The sequence below is a fragment of the Triturus cristatus genome, chromosome 6 (assembly GCF_964204655.1).
Source record: "Triturus cristatus chromosome 6, aTriCri1.1, whole genome shotgun sequence".
Taxonomy (NCBI): domain Eukaryota; kingdom Metazoa; phylum Chordata; class Amphibia; order Caudata; family Salamandridae; genus Triturus; species Triturus cristatus.
In genome coordinates this window covers 106,489,396-106,511,765 of record NC_140589.1, presented here as the reverse complement: position 1 = coordinate 106,511,765, position 22,370 = coordinate 106,489,396, and the positions used below count along the sequence as shown (strand labels likewise).

General features: G+C 43.7%; 1 protein-coding gene across 1 annotated transcript in view; it reads left to right on the top strand.

The window, feature by feature from the left end:
- The window catches only part of LOC146816462 (ATP-binding cassette sub-family C member 10-like), a 699,272-nt gene that overhangs the window by 52,276 nt on the left and 624,626 nt on the right, over positions 1–22,370 (top strand). Inside the window, exons 2-4 of the mRNA XM_085609512.1 lie at positions 610–799; positions 14,292–14,369; positions 16,160–16,462. Of these exons, the coding sequence (XP_085465638.1) occupies positions 610–799; positions 14,292–14,369; positions 16,160–16,462 (571 nt within the window). The remainder of the gene's footprint in view (positions 1–609; positions 800–14,291; positions 14,370–16,159; positions 16,463–22,370) is intronic.

Sequence of the window (22,370 nt, the reverse complement as noted above, 5' to 3'; positions counted from 1 at the left end):
GCTTATGTATTTTAAGCAAACTTTCACTGGTGTTTCATTTCTACATGGAGCTTGAATTTATTGCTGGCACATTTAGTAAAACATCAGCTGCAGAATAGACCTGGAGAAGAAAGTAAACCATGAATGAATTAACCTTTATTCATTTGACTTGATTTTACCTTGAAACAGATGTGAAAAGGCAATGGGAGTGGCTTCATACCTTGCAAGCCCATGGGTCAGGACTCTACTGGGGGTTGGCAGACAACTGATAGGGCTACCTGGTAAAACACAATCAATGAATTTCACATCATACTCAACTTGATAATGATGAAAAAGTAGCCAACGCGTCCCATACTGCCCAATGAGGGTTACTAATGAAAGTGTGGTCAGGTGGATAGAATATTTCAAGGAACATCATCTCATAGAAAGCACTAGACTTCAGAACAACACTTTCTTTTGGTGTAGGCATCATTGCAGGTGTAGCCCTAATGATGGGAGCAGTGGGTCCTGATCTTACACCACCTTCTAGGAATTCTAACCAGTATTGCTGCTGCTGTTGGGAAAGTGAAATACTGTCTGACATTACTCACTACTATTGTTTTCATAGACCTGTTCAATTTTTCTTCTCAGGATAAAGAGATTTATCTTCTTGATGATCCTCTGGCTGCTGTTGATGCTGATGTTGCCAGTCACCTGCTAGAGAAGTGCATTTTGGGAATTCTCAGAGATAAGACCAGAATCCTTTGTACTCACAGGACTGAATTCTTGAGCAAAGCAGACTTCTTGATTCTGATGGATAAAGGAAAAATTATTCAGACAGGTAATAACTTTCTCCCATGACCGCAAACCTGTACTCAAAGAAAGCAAAAGACACACAGATGATGGACAGAATGCAGAGCAAAAAAAACATTCATCCCCAGTCAATAGATCTGGGTTAAATCCATCGTTCTTTTGCTCACTATGCCACCCCAGTTTAGACCCAGCCATATGCAAATCAAATCAAATCAAAAATTCTTTATTTCGGTTAAATTAAAACCATAAAAGATACATATAAAATCACTTTTCAGTTCTTAAATACAGTTGATGTAGCTATGTTAAGTACAATTAGACATGGTAGGTGCATTAATAAAAAAATGGCAGTAGTATAATCTATCCCCGCTTCACTATTAAAACTAATACATTTAGTAGATTATAAAATCATTTAAATCGAGTCCTTGACCTCTACTTCCGTTATTTGTACCTTCCCGTGAGACATATGTAAACTTCAAAATACTACAAATTCTTTTTAGTACAATACAAGATCACAGTTTTCCATGTTCCACCATAGGTCATAAAGTGCGTGTGCCAAGTTTACTACAATCATAGCCTTAAGTAAACATAATCATGAGCTATTAAAGCTTCAGCCCGACTTTTTGGATGTAAGCCCAAAAAGTGGATTTTAGCAGTTTCCTCAAAGATAATGACAATTGAGTTGGGTCTTCCCAGTAATGCGGTAGACCCAGCTTCATAAACCAGAAGGAAACATGTTTGAGCCATGGAATGTTACTGCTCTGATCAATCTTCAGAAACTCCTCTAAGCCTTCCTTGTAATGAGTCAGTTCTATGGTTGACCAAAGTCTCACCCAAAATAAAAGGGGTCTTAATAAAGCATGGTGATCAATGTGTTTAACATTTAAATCCATAGTGATCAGAATTAGCGGTGCTTGTGTTCGGAGATGTAATAGTTTTAAAAAAAAACTGATTTTCCCCCAATTCAAAATTCTTTTTGCAGTAGGGCCCCCATAGTTCAGCCCCATAAAGAGAGGCTGATTGTGCTTTATGTTTGAATACCTCTAAAGCGTGGGACACCGCTTTCGAGATACTGCTCCCATGTTTCTTTATTAACGGCAAAGAATTTTGGAGCAAAATTATCTTGTTTTTTTCTAATAGCGGCTTCCAAGATAATTTTGTATCTAGGGTTATACCCAGATAATTAAAACTTTGCACATACTCTAATTTTTGGTTATTTAGCACTAAATTCTTTTTGAAGGATCTATGTGGATTTATTGCCATATACTCAGTTTTGCTGGAATTTATTTCAAGGCCTTTTATAGTACAGTATGTTTGGAAAGAGTCCATTAAGCATTGTAGTCCTTTGGGGGTTTGTGATATTAATATGGTGTCATCAGCAAATAAAAGAGCTGGCACCAGGTCTCCCCCCAACTTAGGTGCGTCATTTGAGCATCCATGCAAATAATTTGGGATATCATTTACGTACAATGAGAATAAAGTAGGTGCCAGTACGCACCCCTGGCGTACACCCCTACTTACAGGGATTGCCTTGGTGAGTTCACTCTTCGGGCCCCATCTTACTTTTGCAAAATGATCCTTGTGTAGTCTTATTATTTGCACAAGTAACTCGCCTGGCACCCCTTGATATCTCAACGATTCCCAAAGTAAATTTCGAGGTATAAGATAAAATGCTGCCTTTAGGTCTACAAAAGCAATATACAGATGGCCCTTTCTTAAGTTTATATATTTCCAGCATAGGCATATAAATCTAAAGACTTGATCAATTGTGCTAGTTTTAATTCTAAATCCTGCCTGAAATTTTGAAAGCACATTATTCTCCTCCATCCAGTTGTTTAATCTATTTAAAATATGCCTAGCAATTTTTTTTTGTAAAATATCTATTAGACTAATTGGGTGATAATTTGCGGGGTCATTACGATTGCCTTTTTTAAAAATCGTAATGATTTCTGCCCCTTTCCAAGAATCGGGTATTGGTGTACCCGAGGCCATTGCATTACATAAAGGGCCCGATTCACAGAACTAACTTAAGACAAAATCCTAAACTTACTACTTTTGGTATTCACAGAAGTTAGGATTTTGTCTTAAGTTTGTCTTAAGACAACCTTAAGACAAACTTAAGACAGTCTTAAGACAGACTTAAGACAGTCTTAAGACAGACTTAAGACAAACTTAAGACAGACTTAAGACAGACTTAAGACAGACTTAAGTTAGGATTTTGTCTTAAGTCTGTCTTAAGTCTGTCTTAAGTCTGTCTTAAGTCTGTCTTAAGTTTGTCTTAAGTCTGTCTTAAGACTGTCTTAAGTCTGTCTTAAGACTGTCTTAAGTCTGTCTTAAGTTTGTCTTAAGACAAACTTAAGACAAAATCCTAACTTCTGTGAATACCAAAAGTAGTAAGTTTAGGATTTTGTCTTAAGTTAGTTCTGTGAATCGGCCCCAAACAGTTTATGTATGGTCCCCAGACACTAATGTCGTGTTTCAATAATTCTCCCGGAATTTTATCAGGACCGGGAGCTTTCCCTGATTTAACTGCGTCAACTGCCATAATTGTTTCCTTCAAGCTAAAATATAAATTAATAACCTTTAAATTAGGTACCAAGTCTTCGGTGTTAGGGGATTGCTTGCTTTCAACTGCTGCGTAAAGGGGACTAAAATGATCAACCCAAGTATTGGCATCAAGAAAGAGGTCCATAAGAGTCCCTGCCTGTCTTGTTTCCTTTTGCTATTAGTCTCCAAAAACTTAGCTGGTCCTTAGATTTAGCCTCACTAATTAGGTCTGTCCAGATATCATCGTCCCATGTTTTTTTTGCATTAGCAAGAGTTCTCTTATATTTAATCCTATTCTCCCTTATGGCAATTATGTTGTTGTTTTTTATTGCCAATATGAGTTCAGCTTTTGCTTCATGGCACTCCTTATTATACCAGGGATTTGCTCCTTTGGTATATTGTTGGAGTTAAAGCATCTAAGAGGGCATTATGTAGGTCTAACATTGGGATTTTTTCTACTGGTATATCTATGTAGGGTGAGATAGTGTCTGCAAAAATGTTGTGAATATGTGACATGGAGCGACTATTTCCTAAAATGTAACCCCACTCTAGAGCTTGACGGTTATTGCTCACTAAGGTATCGTCCGTGAAGGAACTACTACTTCACTGCTCACGGAGGCAGAGAAAAAGAGCTGGGCTGAAAATGTCAATTGTAATGGTCTATGATCACTCTCGGTTCTGGAGTCTATTATTAAATCAAGAACGTTTGGCCAGAACTCCATCAATACCATTATATAGTCTATATTGCTCTTAGAGTTACCTCTGCAAAATGTATGTACATTTGGTCTATCCGAGAGTAAGCGACCATTGAAAGCTCTTAATCCCTGCCCTGAGATTTATTTCGTAATTTGTGCAACTGCTACAGTGCACGGCACTATCTTATTGGTAGAGAAGTGTGGCTCAATGGTTAGAGCGGCAGACCCTGATGAAAAAGTCTGGTCTGGTCTAGGGTTCAATTCCCGCCTCGGCGGCTCTTGGACTTAAATTCCCCGGACCTGTTAATTCTCGCCTCGGTGCCTATTCTAATCATGGGTCCCACTCTGCAACTCTGGGCAATAGCTTGCTTAATCTCCACAACGGCCCCCACAGCGCAAAGGATGCCTGGCTTTCACCTTGGGGTGCCCAGAAGTGGACATCTCATAGGAAAAACCAGGAAGGGTTCCACAGCGGTATGAGTACAAGCGCCGGGATTCCTCCGGGTAGCTGCGCGCTATACAATTACTCCACATTTACATTTATTACTTTGTATGGCAGGAATATTATATGCTATGTCTTCGTCCTCAAAGAGGTTGTCAAAGCCCGCCACTGGTTCAAAGTTGCAATTTAGATCCCCCCCAACAATAATTCTTGCCTTCAATGTATTCAAGAAGGAGTCAAGCTGTTCTATTACTAATGATTTTTTTAAAGCTGGGCTTGGTCTATTATAGATATTAATTAAGTATAGTTATTTTCCAATCCCGTGTGATGATTTTCACGCCACCCAAATCCTGTGACGGTAAACACAGTTGGGTTAAACCAATTTCAAGAGTAATTCGTAGCCCCCTAATGGCCTGCCTCTTACTGATGGGCTGGCCTTCACGCCGAAGGTTTTAAACCCACCTCTATGGAGGGTTTCTAATGCCCAGGTCTCTTGCAGAAGGCAAATATCACTCTATTCTATGTATTCGTGCCATTCCATATCTCTAAGATTCCTATTGAGCCCCGCTATGTTCCACGAAGTAAGTCATACTTACCCCAGTATTGGAACTTTCATAGATTCTCATGCTTTGTATCATTCCCCGTCGTCGGAATGGGAGCCTCGGTAAATAAAAAATATCATAACCATAGAAACAAAAGAGAAAAATAGGCTTAGGCCTCATCTCATTTTGTAGCATATCACCCTCTTTGTTTAAAAGAGCCCAAACTTTTGCCAGGACCAATCAGCACAGCCTCACCTTTTATAACCTTCCTGAGAGAGCTCAGAGCCTCAGATTTTTCTACCGCACGTTGTGCTAATCAGGAGAAGGCCAAGCGAGTCCTCATGGAAGGAGAGAGATGTTCCTCTGAGATCATTGACTGTGCGACGATTTCCATCACACCCTGACGTTCAACCAGTGCATCCATCTACATCAGTGGTTCCGCGAGGGCCGTCAGTGGACTTGCCACCTCCCCCTAAAAATATACCACGTACCTCACCAGTGGTGGTACCAGTAGTGGTTCCTCAGACTTCGTATTCGGAACCTACCAATGAAGAATAGCCTCTACCGCTTTCAGGGCTTTGGCAGGGTCAGCGGTCTTGCGCCGTCAAGGCTGGTTGAGGGCAACCTGGTTCCGTCAGGAGGTCCAAAATAAGATCCTGGACCTTCCATTTGACGGGGAAATGCTTTTTGGCAAGCATGTCGATGAGGCCCTGCAGAGCATCAAGAAGGACACGGACACAGCAAAGTCCTTGGGATCCTTAAATTATCGGAAGGTTCCATTCAGAGGAGCTCGTGCAAGAGGGTTTACTTCTTACAGAGGCAACCAGCGTCAGTATTCCAACTATTCATCAAGGGGGCAATAGAACCGGTGCCTCTTTCACAGATGGGCATGGGTTTCTATTCCAGGTTCTTCCTGGTTCGGAAGACGGCAGATACGTGGCGTCCTATACTAGACCTAAGGGAGCTCAACACCTATCTCATCAAGCTCTCCTTCAGGATGGTCACTCTCCAGGATATTCTCCGTCTACTGAATCCGGGCGATTTTTTGGCGTCCCATGATTTAGAGGATACGTACTTCCACGTTCCAATCCACCCAGCTCACAGACAATATCTACGCTTCACAGTAGGCAAGAGCCATTTCCAGTTCAAAGTGCTTCCGTTTGGCCTTCGGTCTGCACCTCGGATATTCACGAAGATGCTGGCACCAGTCGCTGCTTTTCTCAGAAAGCAATCCCTAGAAGTGTTCCCATACTTGGACGACTGGCTCGTCAAGGCTCCATCGCTCAAGGCAACTTCTCAAGCCGTTTCAACTTGCATTCAGTTGTTCGCCCACTTGGGTCTTCAGCTCAACAGGTCCAAGTCGGTGCTGATACCCTCCAGGTCGCAAAGGTTCCTTGGAGCTATTCTGGACACGACACTATGCACCGCTCGTCCGTCGGAGGAGCGTCAACGCAAGCTGATCACCTCCGCTCGTCAAGTGCTGCAGAGGAAATATTTGTCGGTTCGCCTGTACAAGTCCTTACTCGGATCGATATCATCCTGCATACCATTAATACCGCATTGCAGGCTTCATATGCGTCCTCTGCAGGAGGAGTTAGACAAACAATGGCGCCAGGCAGAAGGGTCATTCAACGACAAGGTGTGGGTAACACCAGGTATGCGCAAGGCCTGCGAGTGGTGGCTGATAAAGGAGAACATCGCAGTAGGATTAACATTCCGGACTCCACCGTCTCCTATGGTGGTGACCACAGATGCCTCCTTAGAAGGCTGGGGAGCGGTACTCCAGGAGCTTCAAATCAGCGGTCACTGGAGTCCAGCACTGAGCCTAAACCACATCAACCTCTTGGAGCTGATGGCCATTCGCTTAGCCTTGCTGGCTTTTCTTCCCAGAATTCAGAATCGTGCAGTGCTGGTCCGGACGGACAATACGACGGCCATGCACTACATCAACAAGCAAGAGGGAACAAGATCGCGAACTCTGTCCAAGGAAGCTCGGACGATCTGGGATTTTACAATTTCTCACAAGGTCAACCTACAAGCCGAGCACCTAGCAGGATGCCTCAACATCACGGCGGATGCTCTGAGTCGTCAGACGGAAGTGACTCACGAGTGGGAATTAGACCAAGCCACGCTGGAGGGAGTGTTCGAGGTATGGGGTACTCCGACCATAGACCTCTTTGCGTCCCCGGAGAACGCCAAATGTCGGTTTTACGCAAGCAAGGTTCCCCATCGAGGATCTCTGGGGAATGCCCTTTCGATTGCTTGGTTCGGCGCATTTTGCTACGCTTTTCCTCCCATTCCCCTCATTCCTCGAGTTCTCAGGAAGGTCAAGGCGGAACCGTGCAAGATGATCTTCATTGCTCCAGCGTGGGCCCGGCAGTTCGGAACTCCTGCTTCTCTCCCAGGATCGCCCAATTCGCTTGCCGCTGATTCCATCTCTGTTGTCGCGGGATCAGGGACAGGTGCTCCATCCGGATCCGAAGTCACTACACTTGACAGCGTGGCTCCTGAATACAGAGAATTCCGTCATCTGAATCTCTCCAGGGAGTGCAGGGATGTTTTGTCTCAGGCGCGGGCGCCAAGCACTAATAAGACATACAGGGCAAAATGGAAGAGGTTTTGTCTGTGGTGCCAGAGGAATAAACTCCATCCTTATAAATCCCTACCACATCAGGTTTTACCTTACATCCTGTCGCTGGCTAAATCAGGTCTGGCGCACTCTTCTGTCAAGGTACATCTGGCTGCCATATCGCGTTTTCGACGAAAGGCATCGGGGCCATCTCTATGGTCCGCAAGGATTGTAAAACAGTTCCTTAAAGGGTTGTTTCGGATGTATCCTCCGGTCCGAGCACCTCCACCGATCTGGCAACTCAACCTAGTACTGGCTCAGCTCATGAAAGCTCCCTTTGAGCCAATTCACAGGGCGGACTTGAAGTTCCTCTCTTGGAAGCTAGCCCTCCTCTTAGCGTTGACATCGGCTAGGAGGGTTAGTGAACTCCAGGCTCTGTCCATAGTGGAGCCATTTCTTCAGTTCAAAAAGGATGTGCTAATATTGAGAACCAACCCAAAATTCATCCCGAAGGTGCCTTCGGATTTTCATCTGAATGAACCCTTGATTTTGAATTCCTTTTTTCCACGTCCTTCTACCCAGGCGGAACGAACATTGCATTCTTTGGATGTCCAGAGATGTCTGAAATTCTATCTCGAGCGCACACAATCGTTCAGGAAGTCTACACAGTTATTTGTTTCCTACAGTGCACCACGGAAGGGATTGCCTCTCGCTAAGAGTGGCATTTCCCGCTGGATCTCCAGTGCAATTCAATTCTGTCATCAGGCTGCGGGCAAACCTTTGGACAGAAGGTCCCGTGCTCATTCTACAAGAGGGATGGCGTCTTCAGTGGCTCTTTTTGCAGGAGTTGCTATCAAAGACATTTGCAGGGCAGCAACGTGGAGCAGTGTACACCCCTTCACGAAACACTACTGCCTGGAGTCGGTGGGACGAGATGACGCTGCTGTTGGTCAAGCAGTCCTCAGGAATCTTTTTCATTGAGAGGTGAGCTTTCCCTACAATCCCTCCATCCTGGTAAGCACATTTGGTTCAGTGATGATTGTTTTTTTTTCTTGATTACCATGTACTAGTTTTTACTGTAAATTGAGATGGTTATGTAATGCCAAGTGTCTACCAAAATGTGCTTTTGTGATTTACTGCTAGCTATTCTGATACAAAGCATGAGAATCTATGAAAGTTCCAATACTGGGGTAAGAAAACAAGTTACTTACCTGTAACTTTGGTTCCCCAGTATTGGTAACTTTCATAGATTCTCATGCGCCCACCCACCTCCCCTGGGAAAGCTCTGCCTGTTTCCTGAGGTAGTGGCTGTTTGCACAACGGCTACGAAAATCTGAGGCTCTGAGCTCTCTCAGGAAGGTTCCAAAAGGTGAGGCTGTGCTGATTGGTCCTGGCAAAAGTTTGGGCTCTTTTACACAAAGAGGGTGATATGCTACAAAATGAGATGAGGCCTAAGCCTATTTTTCTCTTTTGTTTCTATGGTTATGATATTTTTTATTTACCAAGGCTCCCATTCCGACGACGGGGAATGATACAAAGCATGAGAATCTATGAAAGTTACCAATACTGGGAAACCAAAGTTACAGGTAAGTAACTTGTTTTCTTCCAACTGTTTGTTAGGTTCTGCGTCTATCTGCAACCCATTTTCCATATTGTAATTAGTTATGTTTGTCGTGACGCTTTTAGTCATAGAATCAAAGGAAGGCTCTAAGAAGGTGACTTGAGGAATATTTATATCCCCTTCCCCCTGTTGTTTATTTAGCTATTGTATCCCATCAGCATGTAGAGCGTTCTGAGACTCTTCTAGGCCCTGAGCATTTAAAAAACGTGTCTGGGCCATATTACCGTTTATCTTGATAATAAACGGAATATTAATTCCATCATAGAAAGCTTTTTGTTGTCAATCCAAAGCGTCTAGAATTGATAATCCCTGGAACCTATTTGAAAGTACAACAGTTGTGTCCTCAACATTGACACTGTTTCCAGGTGGTGGTCTATAAAAATATCCTAGAGGAAGAGCGCAGATAGAAGTACTTTGGGGGGAAATCTCCTCATGCATTTTTAATAGGTTTCGAACCACCTGGGGTCGTTGGAAGTTTATTACTACACAATCACCTTTTATAATCTTTGGGGATTCGCAAAGCCACCCTACCCTGCGAACCATAAGAATATCTTTCATATTTAATGGGTTAAATTTTTTGAATTTGGTTAGCCAATCGACAGTCTTATTCCGTAGATTGGACCACGATTCTTTCTGCTCTCTTTTAAGAGTGGGGACCCCAGCTAGAATTAGCACATAGGGACACGAGGCAGGTTGCAAGCTTAGGACTTCAGTGCTTGGAATCAGATCAGTACTTTTAGGGCTGTATATTACAGCCAGACCAGTGTGGATTTCTGGTAAATTGGGACTTGCATGTACGGTCTATCTGTCATGCGGCCCTCCTAGATTATCATGTAAATCCTATGTTCCGCCCCATGAACTTCTTCTACCCCTGTTGTTCAGATTCGTCTTGGGGTTTACCATAGACATATCTTTACCTCCATTACTCATTCTGATTTGACTGTGTGTTAGCGGGCCTTTCAACTGTTCTATTGACTGGGGGTGAATGTTTAATTTGCTTCGCAGGAGCCGCTTCGCATCAAGCCTACACACCACTGCTGGATTTGTAAGGGGACTATTTCCAGCATAGGCATATAAATCTAAAGACTTGATCAATTGTACTAGTTTTAATTCTATATCCTGCCTGAAAATTTGAAAGCACATTATTCTCCTCTATCCAGTTGTTTAATCTATTTAAAATATGCCTAGCAATTTTTTTGTGTAAAATATCTATTAGACTAATTGGGTGATAATTTGCGGGGTCATTACGATTGCCTTTTTTAAAAATCGTAATGATTTCTGGACAAGAAACCAGCATCCTGGGACTGGTTTCGGGGCATCACCCCTCATCAACCAGGCTAGCTTGAATCCAGTGACACAGTGAGCCTGAGACCCATGTCTGGGTATACCCGGCGCACTTGGGGCGAGAAAGCAAAAGTCACACAGATGATTGACGGATTGCAGAGCGAATCACACATTCACCCTCAGTCAATAGGTCTGGGTTAAATCCATGGTTCTTTTGTTCACAATGCCACCCCAGTTTAGAACCAGCCATATGCAGATCAGTCTTGACCCTGTGTCTCAGAGGAACAGTCCAACCCGAACTGTCAAGCCAGGTCCTCCTTGGTTCAGAAATAAGCATCCTGGGACCGGTTTTGGGGCATCACCCCTTATTCCGATTTTACTGTGTGTTAGCGGGCCTTCTGCTTGTGTTAATTGGCACACCCCTCCAATGACATCAGAATGAAAGATACCACCATTACTTTTCAATTGTCCTGTGGCGATATTCAACTGTTCTATCTTTGTGTCCATTATGCTACATTTCTGATCCATGAGTTCATTAATCTGCTTTAACATTGACCCAAGTGTAGATTCTAGTGTTAATGCTATAAAGCTCTCAAGGTTCCCAAAGCTCTCTTTCAATGAAAGCGAATACGGGGCAAAGTCTACTTCCGCCTACGTGCTAACCGTTTTTCTTGGCGTTTTGACTTGTTCATCTGTGTGGAGATTTGGGTTAGTCAAAGGCCCGGACTCCCCCGCTTGCTTCGTTTTCTTTGATTTAGGTTTCCTAAGACCAATGTTTTGTCTCTCCTTTGCCCGTTGGTCTTTCTTCTTGAACACCTCTATTGACCTCGGGGCACGAAGTCTAGTTGCCATGCCTGGTCTACTTGGATCATCTGGCACAGTGGTCAAGTGAGCAAAGGGTGAAGCTGGCAAAGCAGGTAATAATGCCCCATTATTGACCGTTATTATAGGACTCAGTGCGAATGGCTGAGGTGTATCATTCAAATTAGGTGAACATGTTTGTCTATGTGTGGATAACTTAGCGGGATCAAGTGACAAGCGCCTCTCTGCTAATTGTATTTCATGTGTTAAAAGAGATTCTGCTCTAATGATAAAGGCGTCCAAGGTGCCCACAGCTCCTTACGCCTACTCATACTCTTACAACGTTTAAGCCAAAGATGGATTTACAATAGTTCAAAATTAACAGTTCGCAAGTCCCAATCAGATGGTATTGTGGCCTGCAGCACTGATGGTGAGGCTTACCGCACGGACTGACCATGCGTAGCGGGTGCCGTGAGTTGTTAAGTATGCCCCCTGGGCGCACAGCAGCAGCGTCGGCGCCTCCTGGCGGCAAGGGCAGGGCTTTCTGGGGCTTGGAGTCCCCTTCCAAATCCCGCAGTGGTGTGTAGGCTTGATGCGAAGCGGCTCCCGCCAGTTGTTAAGTACGCCCCCTGGGCGCACAGCAGCAGCGTCACCGCCTCCTGGCGCCAAGGGCAGGGCTTTCTGGGGCTTTGAGTCCCCTTCCAAATCCAGCAGTGGTGTGTAGGCTTGATGCGAAGCGGCTCCTGCGAAGCAAATCAAACATTCACCCCCCGTCAATAGATCTGGGTTAAGTCCATCGTTCTTTTGCTCACAATGCTACCCCAGTTTAGACCCAGCCATATGCAAATCAGTCTTGACTCTTTTCCTCCTGGGAACAGTCCAGCCCGAGCTGCCAAGCCAGGTCCTCCCTGGTCCGGAAACAAGCAGCCTGAGACCGGTGTGGGGCATCACCCGTTATCAGCCATGCTAGCTTGAATCCAGTGACACATTGATCTCGGGCCCAAGACTGGGCATACCCTGCGTACTTAGGGCAAGAAAGCAAATGACACACAGATGATGGCCGGAATGCAGAGCAAATCAAACTTTCACCCCCAGTCAATGGATCTGGGTTAAATCCATCGTTCTTTTACTCACCATACCACCCCAGTTTAAACCCAGATATATGCAAATCAGTCTTGACCCTGTGTCTCATGGGAAGAGTCCAGCCCGAACTGCCAAGCCAGGTCTTCCCTGGACAAGAAACCAGCAACCTGGGACTGGTTTCGGGGCATCACCCCTCATCAACCAGGCTAGCTTGAATCCAGTGACACAGTTAGCCTGAGACCCATGTCTGGGCATACCTGGCGCACTTGGGGCGAGAAAGCAAAAGTCACACAGATGATGGACGGAATGCAGAGCGAATCACACATTCACCCTCAGTCAATAGGTCTGGGTTAAATCCATGGTTCTATTGCTCACAGTGCCACCCCAGTTTAGAACCAGCCATATGCAAATCAGTCTTGACCCTGTGCCTCATAGGAACAGTCCAACCCGAACTGTCAAGCCAGGTTCTCCTTGGTTCAGAAATAAGCATCCTGGGACCGGTTTTGGGGCATCACCCCTTATCAGCCAGGCTGGCTTGAATTCAGTGACACAGTGAGCCCGGTACCCATGTCTGGGCCTACCTGTCGCACTTAGGGCGAGAAAGCAAAAGAGACACAGATGATAGATGGAATGCAGAGCAAATCAAACATTCACCCCCAGTCAATAGATCTGAGTTAAATCCATTGTTCCTTTGCTCACCATGCCACCCGATGGCCGGGTCTAAACTGGAATGGCGTGGCGTGCAAAAAAACAATGGATTTAACTCAGATCTGTGACTGGGGTGAACGTTTGATTAATTCAGCATTCCGTCCATCATCTTTTGTTTTTGTATTTGTTGCCCTATGTGGGTAGTGTAAGCCCAGACGTGGGTCCCGTGCTCGCTACTCCACCAAATTCAGGCTGGCCTGGCTTAATGAGGGGTGTTACCCCAAAACTGGCCCTAGGATGCTTGTTTCTGGTCCAGGGAAGACCTGGCCTGGCAGTTCGGGCTGGAGTGTTCCCATTGGGAACAGGGTCAAGACTGATTTGCATATGGCTGGGTCTAAACTGGAATAGCGTGGCGTGCAGATAATCGATGTATTTAACCCAGCTCTGTGACTGAGAGTGAATGCTTGATTAATTCAGCATTCTGTCCATCATCTATTTGTTTTGCAGAACTGTATAAGCTGAGACGGGCTATAAGCCCAAATTTAACGTTAGCTCATTTAGGGCCTCATGTAGGTAGCCTAACATTTACCACTTCATAAATACCGAATTTTACCGATTCGGTATTTATGAAGTGGTAAATGCTATGTAGGTAATCCGTCGGTAATAATTACCGAATCGGAATGGGTCGGTATTTTAGAATCGGTAATTACCGATTCGGTAATGGTAACTGGCTTCCCATTGATTCCTATGGGCCAGGAGGCCCATAGGAATCAATGGGGAGCCAGTTACCATTACCGAATCGGTAATTACCGATTCGGTAATGGGGGAGCACAATCAAGGGTGGCAGGGTGTCACAGTGACACCCTGTTGCACCCCTGATTCCTGCATGTGTGCACATGTGGCACACATACATGCCCTAAGGGCATGTATGTCTGCCACATTGCACACTTCTAAGCGCTTTAAAATGCTTTTACACATCCATTCTTAAAATACCGACTCCAGACAACACCCACACACTCCCCCTACATCTCATTTCTGTATTCGGTATTTACCGAATCGGTAAAATTACCGATTCGGTAATTTTACCGATTCTGTAAATTACCGAATACAGAAATGATCCCCCTACATAGCAAAAGCCTAAATACCGGTCGGTAACGGTATAATTACCGAAAATCGGCCGTTACCGACCGGTATTAGGCTACCTACATGAGGCCCATAATGTGGACATTCAGGATCAGGGCACTGATGGATATTGATTTTACACTAATTTGAATCCATTGTTCTCCTTTAGGCACACCCACTGAAATTCTTCCGCTGGTGGAAGCTACACTTAAGCACAACAACAAGAGGAGAAGGAAGGTGTCTGTGGGTAAGAAAATTAGAATTGTACATCTTTCACAATATCATATTTGTGACTGTTTTCCATCCCACCCCGCTATTGCTGTTGCTGTGTCACATCTATGAAGAGCAGTCTTAGGTTTGGATTGTAGGTACCACCCATTTAGAAACACTTTCTCAGTTGTTCACCACCAGCCCTGCATGCTCACAACAACCTCATCTATCATGGCCTCCTTGTATGCTTGAGAAATAGGGGCCTGAGGGCTACTAATTCCACCACCGACTCCTGAAACCTGATGATAATCATTTCAGTGAAAAAAGGTGTCAAGCTCAGGCGTCCTATCTATATCACAAGGTCCAATATGGGATGTCAATATTTAGTAAACTACAGTGAAGAGTAAGAGAAGGACGTGAGGTATTCGGACCAAAGGCAAGGAATTTCTGAGCCGAGGTGATAAATCCTGTAGGGAATTCTAAGCGAAGTAGAAAGATCCTGAAACAGGAGGAAAATTCTAGCTAAGGGGACAACCCCAAAGTGAATTCTGAGCAGAAGAGAGTGATTCTTGAATAGCTGAAGAGGAAGCTGCAGGCTGGCTGGGTTGGTTACTATCCTGCGCCCAACACACCATAAATCCATTATAATTGGCCCATGTGTGGCAGCAGTACTAATGTGTATCGAGATTTTACCCGTGTATTTGCTTTGTTGGTTCTTTGTAACCAAATATAGTATTCTTGACTAACTGAAATGCATCTCTCCATTACCAGCAAAACCTAAAACAAGAAACCCTGCAGTGGAGAGCTATAATGATGGTTTATAGGTGGCTTCTAGAATAGTAAGTGACTAGTGCGCTAAGCAGATGAATCTAAAAATACAGAGGGAATCTAAAGAAGGGGATCTCGGAATAGAGAGGAACTCCTTAGATACAGAGAGGGATCCTGGAATTACAAAAGAGAATACTCAGTGAAAAGAGAGATACTGAAGGGAATCCTGTGCTAAGGAGAAAGTTTCTGTAATAAATGGGGAATGCTGTACTAAGGGAAGAAATTTTGCTACGACAAATGGATCTTGATGTAAAGAGAGGCATCCTGGAATAATGAGGGAATCCAAAGATGGTTAATGGCATCATGGTGTAGCAATGGAAGCCTTTGCTGAGGTGAGAGATCATGGAAAGTTCAGGAATCCTGAGCTAAGGGGTACATCCTGGAGAAAATCCTGAAGTATGCAGAGAGAACCTAAAGAGAATTATAAGTTAAGAAGATGAATCATGGAATATACAGAGAGTGCTGGAACACTAATCAAATTCTGAGTTAAAGAGAGGAATTAAGAAATAGCGATGGAATCCTCAAGTATCATTAGAAAATATAAGTTATACCAAAGTACTCAGATATAGAAAGGAATGTGCAATACACCTTATGTTTATTTTTAATGAGTTCACAGCCGTGTTTGATGTAGCCCTAGAAGGGAAGTGATCTGGAGGACTGAATCAAAAGCACCCTGATAATTTGAGAAAGCATGAAGTCTGTTTCCAAACTCATGTGAACTCAGTGGATGTTAGACCATTGAGCATATAAACAGGGGCCAGGCCCCAAAGAGTGTTCTAGATAAAGAGGTTTGTGTTTATTTTTCATCTCATCTACTTCTTACTAGCAAATTAAGTTAGTGCCATAGAACTATGCACCCAATGCTATGACTCTTTTCCAGCAAATTACATAAACTTCATAAATCATTCCTGGAGAAGGATGCCAGCTTTATCATTCTGAGCTGAGCGCATTAGGATTGTGCACCTTGTTTGATGTCTTAGTTGTTCTCTGTCTCATCAGCATCATCTGAGTGTGACAACAAAGAAGAAGAGGATGATAACCAGGAACAAAGTCAGAGCCTAATGGACTTAGGAGATCAGACTGAAGATGAGGAGGAGCAGTCAGGGGAGCGCCCTCAGCCTGATGCTGTTCACCACTGTGATACAGAAGAGGAGCAGGCGTCCGGATACTCCGGCGATGACCTCACCGACGAGGAAGAGAAGAAGGAAGGCTTGGTGTCCTTCCTGGTCTACAGGGTATACTGGAATGCAGTGGGCACACCTTTGGCATGTGCCATCCTAATCTTCTTCCTCCTAATGCAAGGTAACTCAAGACTCCAAATATGTGCACTTCACAATCTTCAGTTGCAATGTGTGGGGACTGCTAGAGCATCGCACTCAAGTGTTATCTGATTTTAATTATCAAACATGCTAGAATATGAAGTTTATGATGGAACTAGTGCAAATAATGGCATAAAACGTGGTCTGTAGCTGAAACTATACCCATTCTGTCAACCTACACTTTTGCCAGGCTTTGTAGACATATTTGTTTAGGATTTGTTACTAATAAATTGATGGTCTTTCAGCATTTGCAAATTAATTTTTAGGTCTGCTGACATTTTGTCTTCAGTTCAATACGGAGAATGGCCTTTGGGTCAGCCCCTTTCTCATGACTGGATGGCGTTATTATCTGTCTCAGTTCGATGTTTATGATTTAATGGCTTTTCTTCCCATTTTTGTTTTTGTTCCCCGCACTCCTGGAGCATGACTTCTTTACCATTGTGATTGCATGAGTTCTATCCTTCAACTGCTGCCGTTAGGGAACTATTTGTTCTTGGATGATTAGCAATCCATGGGAGTGCATGGCTTTCATCTCATTCCCTCAGCCACTTTCTTCCTGCTTCCCACCACCAAGTGTCCTTCCTGTCCGTTACTCCACTGCACTTCCTGCTTCATTGTTTTTTAGGTTGAGCCTAGGCAGTGCGCATGTGCTGTCGCTATGGCGACGATCTGCTGTGTTGGAAAAAAAACCTCAAAAGGAACTTTTAGCCCACCCACACTCACCAGTTGATGACAGCATAATCACTGTCATTTGCTGCCTTTTAATTGGGCACAACTCGCGATACGTCCCTTCCTGTGGCTTGTGGGGAACACTGCTCGAGTACCAATTAATTAAACTCTATTAGAGTCCTTCCGCTGCTTGCGCTGTGAATGAGGTACTATTTTTACTTTCCTTGGCATTTGTATTTAGCGCAAACTCGACTGATTGTCTTCTTTATTTAAGTAGCATTTACATTTTTCATATGGTGCTTTGAAAGACGCTACAAGCACCAGCAAAACTCATTTATGTACATGTGGAGTTGTTTTGCTATCTCATTATCCTAAGAGAATTCATCAGTGTAAAATATTGGAGCACGCTTCTCACCTGAGAAGGCTAAAACATTGTGCTTTAGACGTCACCATGGCACAAGCACGTATACAGAACTTTCCAGGTGGAATCCGGTCGAGGTGTGTGTCTATCTAACTATTTAACCAGTCAATCTTCTGACTTGCTCACCTATGTTTTCATCTATCCGCATGCTTATCCCTGTACGAATCAATCTATTCAGTCGTCCGTCTATGTGTCTTCCGTCCATTCTACCACCTATCTTTTCATTTCTCCATCTGACTTGCCACCTATTTATCAATCTATGGGCCCATCCATTCACTTGTCCACCAAATAATTTGTGAATAAATCTATCAGCTAGACATCCATCCCACCCAATGTTTAATGGCTCCACTTGCCTGTCAACCAGCACAACAATCTAAAAATCCATTCACTCACCGAGCTTTAGTCACCCATTTATCACTCAATCAATCATTCATGAACCCGCATCCAATCTATTCATATGTCCATCGGGTATACCATTTAATCAGGGAGTAATACCATCCTTCCACCAGACACTGCTGTCTAAGGGGCCGATTCACAGAAGTAACTTAAGACAAAATCCTAAACTTACTACTTTTGGTATTCACAGAATTTAGGATTTTGTCCTAAGTCTGTCTTAAGTTTGTCTTAAGACAAACTTAAGACAAAATCCTAACTTCTGTGAATACCAAAAGTAGTAAGTTTAGGATTTTGTCTTAAGTTACTTCTGTGAATCGGGCCCCAAGTGTCCTCCCACGCATCTTTTTACATATTCACACCCTCTTTCTAATATGAACCTTTCCACTCCCATGCCATGCGCCTCCCTCTGCTTGTCCATGCTACAAGTCATCCTGAAAAGAACCTTCTCCTTCCTGGTCCAACAAGTATTAACTCAATTTGATTCATTTATCGGCATAATCTGCTTTTTTGCAGTTTTACATAGCGCAAACTCGACCTGAAAGTATTGGAGCGCTTTACACGAGCACCAAACAGCTACATTACGCAGGGACACGTTCTAATTTTTTGGGGGGGGGGGGGGGGTGGCACGGGGAGATTGTAATTTTGCAAGAATCACAGGATGTTGAACCCACACCAGTACTTTTACCTAGTTCCCCAGTTCCAAAGTCAGCAGTTCTGGCAATATTATGAAATCTCTTTTTCATTAATACACATTCCACCAATATCCCAGGTGCCTTATCTTTTTTTTTACTTTCCCCTGTGCTGCTTCCTTCCCTGGCCTCCTGCTGCCTCCATACTAATCGTCTCTACTGCCCCCTGCTGCTATTTCCCTTCTGCCCACACCAAACCTCTGCTCAATTACATCCACTCCCCATATTTATTTTTGCAGTTTTATGGGATTTGCTTTATATGTAACTTTTCTTTTTCTGGATTTATCTTATGCACAATAACAAATACACAAAAGCAACTGGTTGCCCTAGCCCTGCCAGGCTGTCATATATATTAGGCTCTCAAGAAATCTATACGGTGCGGTGACTACTGTGCCGTCCTTCAGAAGTGTGTAACACCACCACCGATGTCCGGTAATCGTCCCCAATATCACATACTCCTTATTCTCCCAGCCATTTAAAAAACGTGCATTTAAGTCTAGTGCCAACAATGACCACTTTCCACAGCTTCAAAGCCCAGGTAGATTTGTGCTGTTTAAAAAACATTGACAATCAACTTGTGTGTAAATGTACCAGTACTATTTGAACTAAGAAGGAAAATAGATGGTAGGCAGTAAAATGTGTGGGAAAGGCACAAGACCGGCATCACCTGCTCAAAGAAGCGGAAAATAAATTGTCAAATTAATACATTCACTTATGTTGTGTGGGGAAAACTTAAGCTTTCAGAGAGGTGTCGGAGCTTGTAACAAAACATTGTCAAAATGGATCTCACTTTGCCAATGATGTATTCATTGAGACATACGCACATACACCTGCTTTAAGTTGCAATTTGCAGTCTTTGTTATCTAACCATTCGCCCACTCATCCATCCATCCACCCACCATCTATCCTTTTAGAACACACCTCTGCCCATCCGTCCACCCACTCACTAACCTCCCAGCAAACATCCCTGTCCCTCCACCTCCCACTGTCCTTCAAACACCCAACATCCTGCATTGGCCCACCCATGCACTATCCTTCCAACAACCATCTACATCCGTCCGTTGTGAATAATATGCAAATATAGATACGTTCCTAATAAATATTAAAAAAGGTAAGATGCGTACTCTATATTTGCAAGATAATATACATTTAAATAGCATATCAACAGTGTAACTAAACACACACACAAGCAGGCACACAAACAGGCATCTAGTTTTGTGTAGTGCATTTGTGAACCAGCACTAAAACCTTTTCAGGCTTTAACAACAGCATATTCTAATGTTGCTGTATAATAAAATCAACATATCTTAATGACTGCATACGTTGACATCGGCACATTTTGACTCATCCTATTTTGATATTGGCATACCTTAATGTTAGGGTATCTTAACTTCAGCATATCGTAACATCACCATAAATTGGTATCTACAAATCCTATTATGGGATATTTGTTCTGAGCAGCTCTCACCCCCATCTATCCACCATGCAACATTATTTCACTACACAAATCTACACCTCACGGTTCTACCACACACTTCCTCAACAAACAATTCCAATGCAAGTCACAAATTTCCATTCACACCACATACATCCACTCAACTCCAAAACTATAAAAGGAAAAATAAATTCACATTTACAATGCCAATAGTTCTAACTCTCACAAATGCAAGACCTATTGCACCTACCTGTGTTTTACAAAGCATAGAGTATTTTCATTATGGATATCGGTATGTGTCTGGATTATTTTTGCATTGTGGGGGGGTTGCTACGTGGGGAGCACTCTGAAACTTTAAACCCCAGGTCAAAAATAGGAGCAAGAACACTTTCTTTTTTGTGGCTTGTCAGCTGCTCAAACAACAAGGGTTCCTGCTTCCCACTTCCTCCGTCTCTCTCTCCCGCCCTAATCAGCCCTCCTCCTGCTCCCTGGTACCCAATGGAAGTATAGCGTGTACAGCTCCAAATTAATCACTCTTCTCATACACGTACTCAAGTCCATCTTTCATATCTATTCTATGTAACGCAGATGGAGTGCAGACATTTAAATTGAGTCAATTGGTAATTCCTCATTCTAAGTCCTCTACACAGTGCTGCAGCGGATTCTCCGGTCCAGTCGGTAATTCCCACTTTTTATTTCCTCTAGGCAGTGCTGCAGCTCCTTCTTTTGTCCTGTCAGTAATTCCTCATTCTAAGTCCTCTAGACAATGCTGTTAGCCGCTTCTCTGGTCTCATTGGTAATTCCTCATTCAAGTCTTCTAGACAATGCTGCAGCTGATTCTCTGGTCCCGTCGGTAATTTTCCCATTTAAATTTCTCTTGGCAGTGCTGCAGCGGCTTCTTTGGTCCTGTCAGTAATTCCTCATTCTAACTCCTCTAGACAGTGCTGCAGGTGCGTCTCCGGGCCCCAGTAGTAACACATCATTCTAAACCCTCTAGACAGTGCTGCTAGCTGCTTCTCTGGTTCCATTCTGCTGCTTCGCTGGTACCATTGGTAATTCCTCGTTCTAAGTCCTCTAAACAGTGCTGCAGCTGCTTCTTTGGTCCCATCCGTAATTACTCATTCTAAGTCCTCTAGGCAGTGCTGCCGCTGCTTCTCTGATCCAAGTGATAATTCCTAATTCTAAGTATTCTAGGCAAATCCGCAGCTCAACTCTAAACGTTTCCATTCCACACCACATAATTCAACAACAAACTACATAATGAAAAATGTCTTGGCTAACGTAAAGGCAAGTTTTAATTCTATTAAGGACACGGAGACAAGGATTAGGCTTTACTTCCTTTGCTTTATTCCATATATCAAAACTCCAGCAGCCATTTCATTAAGGCAAACACATGAAAGAACTACATTCCCCATGAACAGTAGGGAACAGCAACACAATCAAGTCCATCCAATCAGGAGCCAGTCTGCCGTATAATGTCCCGTGAAGCCCTTCTAGCCTCCCTTTCTTCCTGCGACTGCTGTAATCTTCTTTTTTGGTTACTCTTGTTTACTGCATTCTGTCCCTAGAGACAAGAAATTTGCACATTATTGCCACGTAACCGGAACACTATCACGCATTACACAATACGGGGCGACATTATAACGTTTAATTGCAGCATAAAGAACACAAATTCACATAACAATGTACAATAGAACACAACTGATCTGAGTGCCCATAAATTGATGACCATTAACCCCTTCGACGCGCATGACGGAACGGTTCCGTCATGCACGTCGGTTGGGCTGTGCTTATGACGGAACCGTTCCGTCATGGCCCCGCCCGCGCTCAGAACCTTCAGCGTGGCGCGGAAATCCGCGCCGCGCTGAAGGGGTTAAGATCATTAAAAATAGCGCACCATCTGTAATGGGAAGGGACAATTTAGAGAAACATTTTTATTAGGGAGGGCTAATCCTCTCCTCCGTGTCCTTAATAGACAGCTATAAAACATGGCTTTTCCCGGGATAATTTCTGTCTTGTTCTCTGCTCTGCTTTAACCACGTATACTTGGTAGCGCTGGGACGCCCCGTTGCTGGGCCAGCCATGCGCTGTATAAAGTTCAGTAAATAAATAAATAGAATTGAAACTTTCCTTTACGTTAGCTAGGAAATCTTTTATTCTATGGCAGGACACGGAGGTGAGGATTAGGCTAGTTCAAAGCTTATCCACCACCACGCTTGCCAGAGAGGGAACAGGTTTAAAATAAAAGGTCTTAAAGGTGGAATCATTCGACCAATATGCT